This window comes from Trypanosoma melophagium (genome assembly GCF_022059095.1).
Source record: "Trypanosoma melophagium isolate St. Kilda chromosome Unknown ctg7segment1, whole genome shotgun sequence".
In the NCBI taxonomy this organism is placed as follows: Eukaryota; Euglenozoa; class Kinetoplastea; order Trypanosomatida; family Trypanosomatidae; genus Trypanosoma; species Trypanosoma melophagium.
The window spans coordinates 510,567-524,948 of NW_027125191.1; the positions used below are offsets into that span (position 1 = coordinate 510,567).

Here is a 14,382-nt window from a genome sequence, read left to right on the forward strand (position 1 = left end):
TACTTCACTACGATTATAAGCAAAAGCTACATGCATAGCGTACACTTCTCCAGACATATTAAATGCATCACGGAATGATTTCGAATCGCTATTCTCCAATGGGAAAAATACAGAACGCTATCTCAAACATTTTTCATTGTCAAAATCTAATTGCATCGCAGCAAACTCTCCAACTCCATAAGGAGATGTCAAAAAAAGAAAGAGGCGACGCATATCTTCTGGAATTTTACAATAACTTTGAAATGCCAATGCATGTCGCTTCTTAAGAAGAATTTCTATCCGTTTTCTATGACAAGAACTCCAGAGAGAGTCAATTTTCTGACAAAAAACACATCGTAGTGCTAATGGTACATTTAACTGTTGTGGTAAACTTTCTGGTAAAGGACGTTTTTTTGGTTCCATTTGCTTCTTTTTGAGAAATAGCTTGTGTCAATCGAGTTAATGTGGAATCAATAGTACTCGATTTTATCTGAACTGGTTCTATTGTAAAATAGGTATACTTAGAAGTTAATAATAATAATAATAATAATAATAATAATAATAATAATAATAATAATAATAATAACAATAAACATGGATTATTATTATTATTGTTATTATTATTATCATTTAGATAAACGCCCCGGTAATTTCCCCTCCAAAGATCCATTATTTCCACCTGCTGTAAAAGATGCGGCGTATGATGCCTTCACAAGTTCCTCCAGTATTTTATTATTTCGTTGCCGTTCTTCTTCTGCCTTCACATCTTCTGGTCCCAGTACTTCTTCCCCCTCATTGTTGTGAGTTTGTGTGAGACCATCACTCTCCATAGCAGAGGGATCACGTGTACACGTTAATTCCTCATTTTTACTGCCAAACATGCAATCAGGGGAGTCTGCACGGGTATTTCAATCAACAATCTCCTGTATGGGTGCGGACAGAAAAATATCTAGAGAATCATCTTGCACGTTCATGAGAACAGAAAATAACTACAACTGTGAAGGGGGAGGCAAATGGGACAAGCAACCCCAAATAAAAGGAATGCGAAAGAAAAAGAAAAAGAAATTAGAGAAAAAAGAAAATGGAAGAAAAAAAAAAGAATAACTGAAATAGAAGCAAGAATACAGAAAAAGATTGAATAGAAACCCTCCTATTTGTGGAATTGAAAACACAAGAAAAAAGCGAAGAAAAAAAAAGAAACATAATACAAAATTAAAAAGTTGAAAAAGTAAAGTGTGATAAATGAACAAAGGCAACGACATAAAGTGATCTGCTGCCTAGCATGGGTTTATTCGTTTATTTTTCCTTTTGCTTTAACGTTTTTTTTTTGTTTTGTTTGTTTGTATCCACGCGTTAATTATAGATCCATATGTACAAATATATATATATACATATATATATATATATATATCCCTCTCTCTTTCTTTCTTTATTTGCCTCTTACCACTCGCTTGCGCTTACACGCACATTTTTCTTTAGTGCTAATTCGTCATATACACTGTCTCTAACACGTCCCCTAAGAACACCCAATTTCTGTCTCATAACGTCCAACTGCGTCAACATAATATTCTTAGCCACACCGTATGAAATGTGTCCTTCACTCACTAGCCATGGGGCAGCATGGCGCACCATATTGAATTCAGGGTTAAGATTCATAATGAATGACTCAAGCACAAGAACAGAAAATAAAAGTGAAACATATGGTGGTTCCATTTGAACGTAATTTTCACGAATACACTCAAATAAAGATTGTAAAATATTTGTTACAGCAAAATCAGAAGACTTTTTGGGTCGCCAATGTTCAAAAAGCCATTCCACCTCCTTTGTAAATTTCTCCTTATCCACATACTTTTGCTTATTACCCATGCGCAAAAGAGATTGTGTACACAAGTCTGCTTTCCACCTTACAAAGGATTCCATCAGGTCATGTGTAATAACAGCCTCTTCTGGTGAAATATGTTGACATAATCCCACGTCTATAAGTGAAACACGTGGATCATGTGGATCTGACACATCAATGAGAATATTACCAGGATGCATATCACCATGCACAAAATGATCGTGGAGAAGCATCTTACACCACGTATTTAATCCTTTATGTGCAAGAATATCCCGTACATGTTCTTCCTGGGCACTAAGGAACTCAGGACATGCTGGTTCACCTTTGCAAAATGTTTCCACAAGTACTTGTTGGGTGGAAAATAATGGTCTGGGAAAATCTACAAAAGGTTCATGTTTAAAATTTTCACGGAATATAGTTAAATGTTTTGCCTCTAGACGAAAATCCAGTTGTGCTGCTAGATGTCTTACCCATGCATGAGCCAAAGTAGGTAGTTCATACATCTCAAGAGATGGAAACCACGCATCCGCAAGTCGCGCTGCGGTTAACACAATAGTAAAATCCTTTACAATAGTTTCCACAATATTAGGATGCATTACCTTAACAACAACTGTTTCACCAGTGTGACGCATTGTGGCAAGGTGTACTTGACCAATAGAGCCAGAACCAACGGGTATTTGTTCCACGTGTGAAAATAACTCCGCCGGGTCTTGTTGTAGTTCTTCCTGTAATACCTGAAGAGATACATTGTAGGGGTGAATAACCACTTCATTGTACAGTCGTTTAAATACGGAACGGAACTCTGGAGAGAAAATATCGTGTCGTGTGCAACTCCATTGACCGGCCTTTACAAAGGCAGGACCCGCACGTTGTACGGCAAGTAGAAGAAGTTCTAACCAACGGAAATACCAATCCCTGCGTAGTCGCATAATGGTATAGAGTATGGCAAGTGGGAAAAAAAGTATGAAAAGTTCTACAAGGCGACCTGCAATAGAAAGAACACCAGGTTTTGTCACCACTTTATCCTCCAGAATTAAGGATCCATTTTCATCTATTTTTGGTGTAAAAATAGTCAAAGGAGCCGGTTTAACGCCTCTAAAGTGACTATAAACACTATAACCCCCAAGTGAAATAACAGGTACACCAACAAACGTTAGAACAAATCGACGCCTCCACACAGCACGGAACATCATGTAAGAGTGATAAATATATAGAGAATACTAAGTTAATCCTAGCTTACTCCAGTTTTTCTTTGTTATATAGTCTATGTTCTTTTTACTTTTTTTATTCTTCTTCTTCTTCTTCTTCTTAGCTAGGGGTGGGGTAGATGGTGGCCGGGACGGCGGTGATGATGATGATGGTGATGGTGGTGGAAGAAACAGTCCCCTTCGTATGATTCACCTAATATTTTAATAGATAAGTATATTCAATACATAAGAAAAAGAATAAAAAACAGAAGAATAAAAAAAAAAAGAATAAGAATGAATAAGAATATACTTTATTCATTTAATCGAAAGCCTCGTTCATAAATTACACCATAAATAAAGTGTAACACGTCATGCGATTCCAATAATTACAGTGTCTATCCTGCTTCACTCACTGTAATTTCTTTCTTCGTCTGTTTAGTTGGGTCGTACACAAATAACCAAAACAACACACAGAAACATTTTCACACGGAAAGAATGAAAAATAGACAAATACAGAAAAAACACCTCCACACGATACAGATAAATTTGCTTGGGAGTTACTACTCACTCCCAACATTGCCCGTAGCATCAAGTTGTGGGTTTTTTTTTTCGATCTTTGTTTGTTTGTTTGTTTGTTTCCTCTTTTTTTTTGTTTAATTCTTCTCTACGGAACCTTTTCTTTGTTTTAATGTAGCTTATGACATTTGGTTTTTATTTTTTTCCATTTGCATTGTCTTTCCCTCTCTTTCAAATGTAAATGCATGTACATCTGAATGTATAGGTGTATAAATGAACTTGCGTACAAATATATATATGCACTTCTTTTTTTTTTTGTTTTCTCTTTTTTGTTTCGTCCTCATCGCTTCATTTTTTTTTTCTCACTCCCTCTCTCTTCCTCAATATGTTTTCTTACGGAAATTGTAATGTAAAAAAAAAAGAGCAGAGAAGAGGCAAATTCTTTCCCACGCACATACTTCCACCATTTCTCTCTCTCTCTCTCTTCATCTTTCTCTTTTCTTCTCTCTTTCTTTCTTTCTTTCCATCACATTGACTCTCTTTCTGTGTGAATTGTATACGTACGACAGCAATACTGCCCTAATTAGGCACTCCAAGTAAGACGTGATAAGGCCTCCTGCGCCTTTTCCCGATTACCCTGCGCTAACTCAAGGAATATGGCTAGCAGATGATACACAAGCACCACACCTTGAATACTGTTGCTGTTATTATTATTATTATTATTATTATTATTATTATTATTATTATTATTATTATTATTATTATTGCTACTATCATTTTCCTTCTCTTTGGCAACCCGACTATCATAAATTAACGTTAGAAGGGATTCTACAACCGAAGAGGCTTGATTCCATGATCCGTTTGCAATATGTGTGATGGCCAAATTAATAAAAAGTGCCTCCACACGACTTTGCTGATGGCTATCCAATTGTTCCGACGAAGATCCAACAACAAGACTGGATAAAGAAGAACGACGCAAAACTTTTAAAGCACGATCTGGTTCATTAAGATGCACCAATGCCTCCACCATGTAAGAAAGAAGAGCAGCATGAAGATTTGGTGAGAGCGGACGACGCTCATGCAAACTAAGGAGATCATATCCCACATTTACCACAACGGCGTAATTCTTTCGAAATGTCTCAAGAGCGCACCAATAAAAGAGAGCAAAATGAATAAGTTGAACATTATGTGGAAATGCTTCTATAGCACTAGCAGCCGTGTACCCCTGAGGTAAAAGTAATAATAACGCATTTTGTAGAGCATTTCCAACCAAACTCTCTAACGCAGTATCAATGGCACTATCCTTTGGATCTGCAAGAGAGCATTGAGTAAGAACAGCTCCAGGTAGAAGAAGATACTCATAATTAGGAAGCATTTTACCACTTCGTAATTGTTCAGAAAAGTGATCTTGCATACGTTCATATTCCTCTAATGCCTTGTTTCGTGTTTGTATTTGTAATTTACCAATCGCAGCTTCAGCAAAACGAACCCAAAATAATGGAGATTTTTTCATAAGTTCCTGTACTGAGAGAAAACAGGCAATAGCACTGTCATATTCACCTCGAAGAAGGGCACAAAGACCAGCATTGTAGACGATAGGCTGTCGCATTAAAAACGCATTACATTGAACTGCAGCCTTTTCTGCCTTCGCAAAACAAAGTGACGCCACATTAACTTTGGAATCTGTCATGGTCAAAACGCCAAGGTTATTAAAGTAAACAGACCCTTCTACATCTGAGTTATGTGGAACTTCATGAATAGTACTTATATCGGCAAAAGCACCATTTACCATACTAAATAGTGCCGGATTTTCTGCAAATTTACTCATATTCTCTGCGAGTACTTTTTGAATCATTTCATCATCTGTGCGCTGTCTATTAAGTCCTCCTGGTGGTGTGCGTGTAATTGTCTTAAATAGACACACCGCCCTCACAAGCACCGCTGGTGCAATGCTGCTGTGCATTCCCAGTAAAGCGCGGAGAATGACGGCGGCGTCATGCACGAGTCCAGAGCGTGCGAGGAGTAAAGCGCGATTGAAGTGTGCGGTCTCATGTCCCTCGTACAACAATGTGACGTTGGCGGATTTGGCGTCCTTCTCCTCCGCGGCGTTGTCAGCAAGTGCGGCGATTGTCTGTTCCACATCTGCCTGGCCGAGGAGGAGCCGCACAACGGCGAGGTTGTGTTGCGCCTGCAGATCGTCTTTGGGCATTGTTTGGAGAATCGTTTCGCAGGTTTGGTAGTTCTGCGCGTCGAACGCTTTTTGTGCGTTTTCTAACTGCTGCTTCAAAGCGTCATCCATTTGCGGGCCAAATTGCTATTGATTACCTTTCGTTCGTTCACTTTTTTTTTGTTATTTAGTTGGTTATTTGTTTGTTTTGGTTTTATATGTATGTATGTATGTGTTTATGTTTTTTGTTTGTTTATTTGTAATATGGTAACGAAACCAACCATAATAATACATCAACAACACACACACACATACACAGATAGAGAGAGACATCATAGAAGGAAGGAAAAGAAAGAAAGAAACTCAGAGTAGTGAAGAAAAGGACAAGAAGAAAAGTACAACAAATAAAAGGAAAAAAAAAAAAGAAAAAAAGGGATTGAAAAAAAAAGAATCATCATTTACATACAATAGAACACAAAAACACACACAAAAAAAAAGACTATTCACGCGCTATTTACATTTCTGTAATACAACACGCTCGTCTTCCTACTCTCAATGAGCTCTACATTGTAATGCACGTTACAATTGCTCTTTAACAAGCAAATTAATGTGTAGTGGAACACAACAACAACAAAAAAAAGAGGAGAAAAAACAAAAAACAAAATAGATAATTACTTCTCCTTGGGTGGTATTAACATCCGCAAAAACTCTTCCTTTGATACACGTTTATCGTGATCAAGTACATCAGCTTCTGTGATCATCGCTTCCAAGACATTCTCTGGCATGTCCTCACCAAGTTCCTGGGCAACACGCTTAAGGTCATCAAGCGTTATATAGTCCGAGTTACCCTGAGTAAAGTGCGAAAACGCCAAAGCCACCTCCTCACTATCATCGGCGAAAAACTTTCCCTTCATGATAGCCTCAAACTCGGGAAGAATGAGATTGCTAGAAACAACACTCTTATCCATCTCCGCCACAAGTTTCTTGATAACATCCTTCTGCGGTTCATAACCCAAGGCACGAAGGGCTACCTTGAGGTCATTAGGTGTGATAGTTTCAGTTCCATCAACGTCAAGAATACGGAATGCCTCTGCAATGTCAGCGCGTTGACTATCTGTTAAATCAGGCAGTAGTCGCTGTGATGTTGGGCGCGAGAAATCACCTTTACTCATGAATAAAACTACGAGGAGAGGGAAAGTACAAGAAATCCAATTCACCTAGCCGCTGCTGTTCTTTGTTTTCTCTATTCTTTCTCAGCCGTTTATATATATATATATATAGGTGCTGTATGTTCTGTGTAACTGCTGCAGGTGCTCCTGATTTGCTGGAGGGTCAAAGGAAAAAAAAAGACAAAAAGACAAAAAAGGGGGAACTATTAGAGATAAGAAATAGTTCCTAAGAATGGAAATAAAATACAAAACAATGCCAAAGTCTTATTTTTTTTTTTCGTGAAACAGAGAAGAGTCCCATTCATTTTGCAAATAGATTCTACTGTGAGCCGCATTAGGAACAGATGGTTAAACAAAAAAAAAAAAATACACACGCAAATAGAGAGAGTAAAATAAAAAAAAAAACGAAGAAACATATAACGAAAACAGTAAAAAAAGAAAAGTAAGAAAAACAAACTTCTCTGCTTGTTTCAAAATAGGCAAAAATAACTGAAAAGAAAAAAAAGAAAAGAAAAGGATCAGTACTTCTTTTTCTTCTTTAGTTGCTTCTACTTCTTAAGGTCATACGTGTTACACTCCTAAAGCAACTGTCAATGCATATTTATACACATCACCAATCCTCAGCTATCACGCTGAATAAAATAAATTCATCCACAGGGATTCTCAGTAGGATTTGTCACCTGCAGAATCATAGAAAACAAATTGGTAATATGTGTATGCATTGAAATTTTACGCACGAGTCAAATTATATATATATATATATATATATATATATATATATATCTTATACGTTCACTGCAGACTCGTGCGATGTCTATCGTCAGGAAGAACCACAACCACCTGAAAGAGATCCCTTTGGAAGTGTATGCACATTTGAACCTCTTACATGACGACCACCACTATTTCCAGCTAGAGATCCCGGTCGCATATTACTGATGTGACTTTGCGTATGATTCCTGGCGGGTTCAGAGGAGAATAACATGAGAAAGAAGAGTTTAATGGTATACAGAATGGACAGTAAAAAATCGAGAAGGCTAAACGGCTTCTTTTCAAGGACCTTGCCATTTGAAATGTACGGCATGCTTCCTCTTAAGCTACCTCAGGGTAGCTGAGGTCCCACCTATCACAATACAGAAAACGTAAAATAAAATCAATCAATTAAAAAAAAACAGAAAGATCTTTATCTGCTTCCAAAGAAACAGACTTATTCCTAGCAATCCTACACCAAATAAATTTCATGTGCAATAAAAAATAGATGAAATGACAGAGGGGGGAAACAAGAGGAAAAAGAAAAAAAAACAGAGAAAAGATAGTGTCATTAACAGAAAAAAAAAGATGGTAAAAAGAATGCAAGAGAAGAATATGCAACTGTAAACACACACACACACACTTAGAGTTATATATATATATATATATATATATATATATATATATATATATTGGCTTATGCGCAGCTTTGAATCATCAACACTAAAAACGTTCAAACATCTTCCATATCCTTCACTTCTTTTCGTTTTGTCACTTGTAATTGTCCTCCTCGTACAGCTGACATGGGTTCATCGTCGTTAAGTGATTGCAGGAGAACACAAGCACGACAAATCTTCTGACTTGTGACATAACCACATCGAATACAAGATCCTTGTGGATTTTCTGGAACTGACTCCTTCTCCTTCACACGCAGCCGTTCCGCTGAACGAATGGTGTCAAGAATACAGCGTGGTTGCAGTACTTCAAGTTCCTTGAGAAGCATGCGTGCTTCACCTCTAAAAGCATCTTTACTATATGTACACTCTGTGGTAAAGTAGTCCAATTGCTGTAAATGAGCATAGAGAACGATTTCCTTCTCATAGGCGTACTTGAGTGGTTTCACACGAGGAACAAGTCCCTCACCTGCAGTAACGGCGCTTGTGCATCGTGCTAAGCGTGGGAGGTCAGCACGTAACATATTCATTAATACCGTCTCTGCCATATCATCTGCATTATGTCCTGTAGCAATCTTCGTGGCACCCAGCATAGCCGCACCACGATCAAGCGCGTGTCTTCGCAGTACACCGCAGAAGGTGCAACTATTACGCAGTCCCACACGCTGCACCACTTCATCCATTCCCCAACCGTAGAGTTGTTTGTGGCTAACAACTTCCAGTGGAAGTCCGTAGTGAGCGGCATTGCGGTGCACAGTGGCGAGACTCTCATCGCGGTATCCGGCAATCCCCTCATCCACGCTAAGTAGATGCAGCCGCACACCGTAGTGGTGCCGGGCGTTGAGGCGGGCGAGGAGATGCATGAGAACTGTACTGTCCTTTCCCCCACTCGCCCCACAGACCACAACATCACCGGGAGTGAAGAGGGACTCGGCAGCAATTGTGGCGTGGACTTCCTCCTCAAATAAATGGAAGAAACAGAGACGGCAGAGAAATTGGCCGTTGCGGGGACGCTTTAGAACGGCCTTCTCATTACCGCAGTGGCTGCATAGACGACGGGGAGGCATCTTCAGAGAATCAATTCCCTGTTAAAACCAGGATGACAGACAGACTTTTTTTGTTTCCTTCTTTTCCGTACTAGAACCTATTTGCATGTGTAAAAAGTGTACACACGCTCATGTGTGGGGGGTGTCCGTATGAGAGAGAGAAAGTGTGTTTGTATGCAGAAAGAGAGTCAAACGAAACACAAAAACAGAACTATCTTTCATATAATACAGTGTACAGAGATAAATGTGCGCCATCACCATGAAAAGGGGGTATTTTACAACAATAATATCATCACAAACAATAAAGAGTTCAAATTCCTTACTGTCTCAAAAGAACCACTGTACAAAAAAAAAAAAAAATAAACTCTAAAAAGCAAAAAAAAAAATTATCTATATATGTAATCACATATCCACTTAGCCTCTACCAGAGTTAATACTTGAATTTAGTAATGCTGGTATATATTTATGCGTGCGTATAATGGCGGTTGGCTTCAAGTGAAGAAGTTCTGCAATCTTTTCTCCAGTATCCTTCTTCAAAAACGGTGAACTGCCAAGTATACACTGTTGCTGATGCTGATACTGCTGTTCCTGCTCTTGTTCTTTTTGTCGTTGTTGTTGTTGGTTCGATAAATATATATTTCCCTCATGAGGCAACTCATCCTTATTATAACCATCAGATACACTTGACACATTGTCAACATAGAGTCTTGTCAAAGCAGGTCCTTCTACTGTATTAGATAAAGCCCCATATATAGAATGTGGTACATTTGGGGTTACAAGCAGACTATTTAATGTCTGTTGTAATTCCTCAACTGCTTCCCATGTTGCAGCTACTTCTAATCGCTTCTCTACGTTTCTAACACCATAATGAGCAGCCTCTGCACTTTTGCTAGCACCAACTACAAGGGCACGAAGGGTTGACAATTCATTGTTAGTTGACTCCATAAAAGATTTAAGTTTATTTTCAGATTCTTCTCGTGCCACTTTTTCTAGCAATAAGGATTCGCGTAATTCTTTGTTTGTCATCTCCAACCGAGAAACTCTCTCCAGAAGTTTATCATTGTCAAAAGTAAAAGAAGATTTGTTCTTGTTATTATTACTATTATCTGTTGCATTTTCTTCGACAAGGTTTCCTCTCTTATTCCACATATCCTTAGGATCCTCAGACGATGTCATATTTGTAGAGTTCAAAATATCCCATTCCTTCGGTTCCTCACTTTCTCTGTTTCTAGAATCATGAGGAGGTGAAGGTAATGAAGAATAACTTCGACGCGTCCATACGGGTTGTTTAGGATCAGAAGATGGCCAATGACTCCCCATTATTTTATTATTATTATTATTATTATTATTATTATTATTATTATTATTATTATTATTATTATTATTATTATTATTATTATTATTATTATTATTGTCTCCATTTAGCTTTTCACTAGATGTTGATCGCAAATCTACACGAAACGTTGCTGGACTACCCATATGGCCTGAAGAACGTTGAGGCATTAGCGTCGTCACACTAGGACTCGCCTCAGAACTATATGGTGGTTCAACAGTAGTCTCACGACTTTTACGTCGCACCGAAACAACAGAAATCTTTTTCTTATTATTATTATTATTATTATTATTATTATTATTATTATTACTATTCATTGTACTGCTGTTGCTTCGAGATCGGTCAGAACGGTGTTCACATAGAGCCACATGTGCCTTTATGGAAGAAAGTACGAGCTGCACGCCACAGTATGGACATGTAGAGAGAGTGCGCATTTAGTGTTAGTGGAATTGTGATCACAACGCTATAGATCCCAGCAATCCACAACCTTACATGATCTATAGTGGTAGAAAAATAAAAGGGAGTAAATACAAAAAAAGAAAAAAAAGTATAATGATACAAACAAGAGTAATAAAGAAATGAATGAAAAAACAAGTATTTGAAAGAGCGTGGAAAGAAAAGATATAGTAATTTGTGCTTGGTATCAGAAAAGAAGTATATCAAAAAAAAAGAATCAAAACACAAGACCTCATTCATCCCAAGAAAACACTCTTTGAGAGAAGAACAAAACAGAGGAAAAAAAAAAAACGTCCCGAGATGCGAGACCAGAAGAGACTCAAAAAAAAAGGAAAAAAAAGAAGAATAACACAAACAACATCAACTCTCGTTATTGTTGCCGTTGTAACACTAGTGGTGATGATTGTTTTTTTCTTGTTGTTAAAGGAGCCAATTTACGACCACGATTAAGCGGAGAGCCGTGAGTGGAAATAACATTTCCCTCTATGGGATCAGAACATACTCCAATTCGCTTCTCTTTCGAGCTCATTCTAATGAACTGTGGAGACCCGTCGCGAGGGGCCAAACCAGCACTTAAAGCCGTCGTTCGTCCACCGTGAATCAGTGGCTTCTGTGAGAGAGAACTCCCCAATACATTAGGTCTGGCACTGGGATTGCATTTTTTCGGTGACAATGCCACAATTTGTTTTGAACAACGTACCCTTTTTTTTTTAGCAAAGTTTGAATCACCAGGCAAATTGATATTTATTTTTGTCACCATACCTTGTTGTTGTTGTTGTTGTTGTTGTTGTTGTTGTTGCTGTTGTTTTTTCTGAGATTGATCCTGATCCTGGCAGTGCTGAAGGTGATGGTTCGCAGAGGTAGTTTCCCTTGATCGTGATACAACTAATTGTTGTAACTGCCTTGCCGTAGGTGAGTGTGCGGCACGACACTGTGTTTTTTCTCCAGCAGGAATTAGTAATTTAGTCCGTGCCACTGCTCTACCACGTCGAAATGCTGGACCTGTTGTTGGACGTCTGCGGTTAAGCATATCATCACTTACAGAACCTGACTCTGTCGAGAGACGTTTTCCTCGATTCACGGATGGGGAAAAACGTTCTTGTAATTGAGATCCTCTTCGTTTTTCGATTAGTTTCTCGTTTTCATCCTCCTGTTGCGATTGTTCAACTGTGTAATGTTTCAGAATCCACGGCACAGCAACTGTTCGCCACAAGATATTAAATATAGTATCTACAACTTTCTGTATAGAAGATTCATAGTTATCCTTGAAATTACTCTTTGTAGTCGAAGTAGTAGTAGTAGTAGTAGTAGTAGTAGTTATTATATTGTTCGTCTCATTGTTACTTTCAGAGAATGAGGTTGTTTCCCCCTCATCAGGAATATTACCTTTATAAGGTACAAATTCCTTCGTTGATGCCACATTTTCCTTTGTAAATACTTCATATTTCCTTTCTTCATGTGTCGAATTTAGTAACTTTCCTTCCGATCTATCTATGGAGAGTGTAGTACCCACAACACACAGGGAATCCACAGGTATCGTTAACCTCCACTCATAGACTTCACTGTTCAATACTCGTTGCTGGTGGTGTTCACCGCGAGCGGGTCTATATGGATTCCAGTCCGTTCTAGGTCCTTCTGTTGCCTCCTCAAGGACTTTCTCACTACGCACACCGTTAAGCAATTGTTGCCATAAATCAGCAAGTTTCTTCTCTGTATTGTTCCCTAGTGTCTCACCAAATCCGACATACCAACTGCAGCTTCCTTCAGATGTCATTCATTGATTCTTTACTGTGGATGGGGTTTCTCTCTTTTCTTTTTTTCCTTTTTTACCTTTTTGTTCTCTTTTCTACCGACTTTGAGTCCCCTTATGACTACGTATATATGTGTAAATTTGTGTGTGTGTATATGGTTGCTTACTTGCTTACTCATGTCCCAAAAAAAGAAGTAAGCAAATGCAACAACAACGACAACAACAGCAGAATAGGAAAACAAATAAACAAAAAAAGAAGTGAAGTAGGAGCAAAAAAATCAAGCAAAACAAAACAAAACTTAACGCAAAGAATATATAAACTTCCCCCAATGGTTCCAAATCACCCCTGTCACGGAAAGAAAAGGAGAGAAAGAAAGAAACGACAGGAGAAAAAAAAACTTCTTCCCCTACGCCTCTTTTTTGTCCTTCCCCCAAGACCCTCCCAGCCAATTGACTACTCCATAACCCAGACCATAAAAAAATATATATAACAATGGTAATAATAATAATAAGAAACAACACAACCAATATGCACTCCTTGGCGGGAAACATCCCACCAAATCATCTAATAGAGGAGTACATATTCTAAAAAAATAAAACACCGTTTTTTTTTTTTACCGGATCCCTTCCAGTGGAGAAGGTATACTGACACCAGTTGATGTTGTATTTTTTTTTCTTTTAGTTATGTGTTTATTTGTTTCGTAAAGTGTTTCTTTTTCGTTTTAGAGGGTTTTATTTTTTCCCCCTTTTATTCTTCTTCAATTCCTTCTTCCTCTGTGTTTTTCTACTTCTTGCTGGGTTTTTTGGAAACTTTGGGGGTATTTTTCTTCTTCTGCATTCGCCACAGCTTGGCGATAGCTGCTACCCGTTTATTATACTTCATTTTCTGAACTGTGTGGGCGTGTGGACGTTTGCTTCTCGTCTCTCTTCCGACCACACGTTTTGTGGTTTTTCGGAGTGGAGATGTGGATAACGCCTTTTTTGTGCGTACCGCCGTCTTGTTCTCAACAGCTGCACTGTTTCTAGTCGTATGTTTAACACTCTTTACCTTCTTCACTACTCCCTTTGTATGGATTATGTTTTTTGTATGCTTCTTTCCAGCTACTCCTGTTTCTACCTGTCGTCCTCGTATGAGTGGCGTCTGTGTGGCTGTTTTACTAATCCGTCGTACTGCGCAGAGTGTATTGCGGTTGTAAAGTGTGAAGAGACGGCGTAGCATGGCGCTGCTTTTACCGATGAAAACGACAACGATAAGAAATAGAGAAATAACGAAAATAACGAAAGAGAGAGAAAGGCGGGAGATTTTTCACCACCGGTCGATCTCCGTTTTTTCTTGCGGGTTATAAGGCACTGAAAAAGAAGGGGAGAAAAGGGAGGAGCCGGGCTGTTTGGGTTCCACAATGATCCCCTGTTTAACAGAGCCAGAAGTCATTACATTGAAAAAAGTGTGTGAAATGATGATTGAAATAAAAAAAGAAAGAGTGAGAAAAAAAAGTGAGAGAATGAGAGAAAGAAATG

The 14,382-nt window shown here is 38.4% G+C and overlaps 10 protein-coding genes across 10 annotated transcripts; all 10 read right to left on the minus strand.

Moving 5' to 3' along the window:
• Positions 1 to 117: 117 nt before the first annotated feature.
• LSM04_003749 (uncharacterized protein) lies at positions 118 to 402 on the minus strand (the record flags this gene model as incomplete). Its single annotated transcript, XM_067334044.1, has 1 exon — positions 118 to 402. The coding sequence occupies one exon, from the start codon at positions 400 to 402 to the stop codon at positions 118 to 120; it is 285 nt and encodes a 94-aa protein (XP_067186307.1).
• Positions 403 to 605: 203 nt separating this feature from the next.
• LSM04_001937 (uncharacterized protein) lies at positions 606 to 860 on the minus strand (the record flags this gene model as incomplete). Its single annotated transcript, XM_067334045.1, has 1 exon — positions 606 to 860. The coding sequence occupies one exon, from the start codon at positions 858 to 860 to the stop codon at positions 606 to 608; it is 255 nt and encodes an 84-aa protein (XP_067186244.1).
• Positions 861 to 1,419: 559 nt separating this feature from the next.
• Positions 1,420 to 3,012, minus strand: LSM04_001659 (UbiB domain; the record flags this gene model as incomplete). Its single annotated transcript, XM_067334046.1, has 1 exon — positions 1,420 to 3,012. One exon carries the CDS (start codon positions 3,010 to 3,012, stop codon positions 1,420 to 1,422), a length of 1,593 nt encoding a protein of 530 aa, XP_067186234.1.
• Positions 3,013 to 4,105: 1,093 nt separating this feature from the next.
• On the minus strand, positions 4,106 to 5,821 carry LSM04_003658 (uncharacterized protein; the record flags this gene model as incomplete). Its single annotated transcript, XM_067334047.1, has 1 exon — positions 4,106 to 5,821. One exon carries the CDS (start codon positions 5,819 to 5,821, stop codon positions 4,106 to 4,108), a length of 1,716 nt encoding a protein of 571 aa, XP_067186302.1.
• Positions 5,822 to 6,360: 539 nt separating this feature from the next.
• Positions 6,361 to 6,861, minus strand: LSM04_007259 (EF-hand domain; the record flags this gene model as incomplete). The annotated part of the gene is made up of 1 exon (XM_067334048.1): positions 6,361 to 6,861. One exon carries the CDS (start codon positions 6,859 to 6,861, stop codon positions 6,361 to 6,363), a length of 501 nt encoding a protein of 166 aa, XP_067186440.1.
• An 817-nt stretch (positions 6,862 to 7,678) lies between these two features.
• Positions 7,679 to 7,939, minus strand: LSM04_007030 (Selenoprotein SelK/SelG; the record flags this gene model as incomplete). The annotated part of the gene is made up of 1 exon (XM_067334049.1): positions 7,679 to 7,939. One exon carries the CDS (start codon positions 7,937 to 7,939, stop codon positions 7,679 to 7,681), a length of 261 nt encoding a protein of 86 aa, XP_067186433.1.
• A 399-nt stretch (positions 7,940 to 8,338) lies between these two features.
• Positions 8,339 to 9,346, minus strand: LSM04_007843 (Cytoplasmic tRNA 2-thiolation protein 1; the record flags this gene model as incomplete). The annotated part of the gene is made up of 1 exon (XM_067334050.1): positions 8,339 to 9,346. One exon carries the CDS (start codon positions 9,344 to 9,346, stop codon positions 8,339 to 8,341), a length of 1,008 nt encoding a protein of 335 aa, XP_067186451.1.
• Positions 9,347 to 9,739: 393 nt separating this feature from the next.
• LSM04_003804 (uncharacterized protein) lies at positions 9,740 to 11,092 on the minus strand (the record flags this gene model as incomplete). The annotated part of the gene is made up of 1 exon (XM_067334051.1): positions 9,740 to 11,092. One exon carries the CDS (start codon positions 11,090 to 11,092, stop codon positions 9,740 to 9,742), a length of 1,353 nt encoding a protein of 450 aa, XP_067186311.1.
• Positions 11,093 to 11,484: 392 nt separating this feature from the next.
• On the minus strand, positions 11,485 to 12,888 carry LSM04_004192 (uncharacterized protein; the record flags this gene model as incomplete). Its single annotated transcript, XM_067334052.1, has 1 exon — positions 11,485 to 12,888. One exon carries the CDS (start codon positions 12,886 to 12,888, stop codon positions 11,485 to 11,487), a length of 1,404 nt encoding a protein of 467 aa, XP_067186325.1.
• Positions 12,889 to 13,648: 760 nt separating this feature from the next.
• LSM04_008883 (uncharacterized protein) lies at positions 13,649 to 14,083 on the minus strand (the record flags this gene model as incomplete). Its single annotated transcript, XM_067334054.1, has 1 exon — positions 13,649 to 14,083. The coding sequence occupies one exon, from the start codon at positions 14,081 to 14,083 to the stop codon at positions 13,649 to 13,651; it is 435 nt and encodes a 144-aa protein (XP_067186487.1).
• Positions 14,084 to 14,382: the final 299 nt, after the last annotated feature.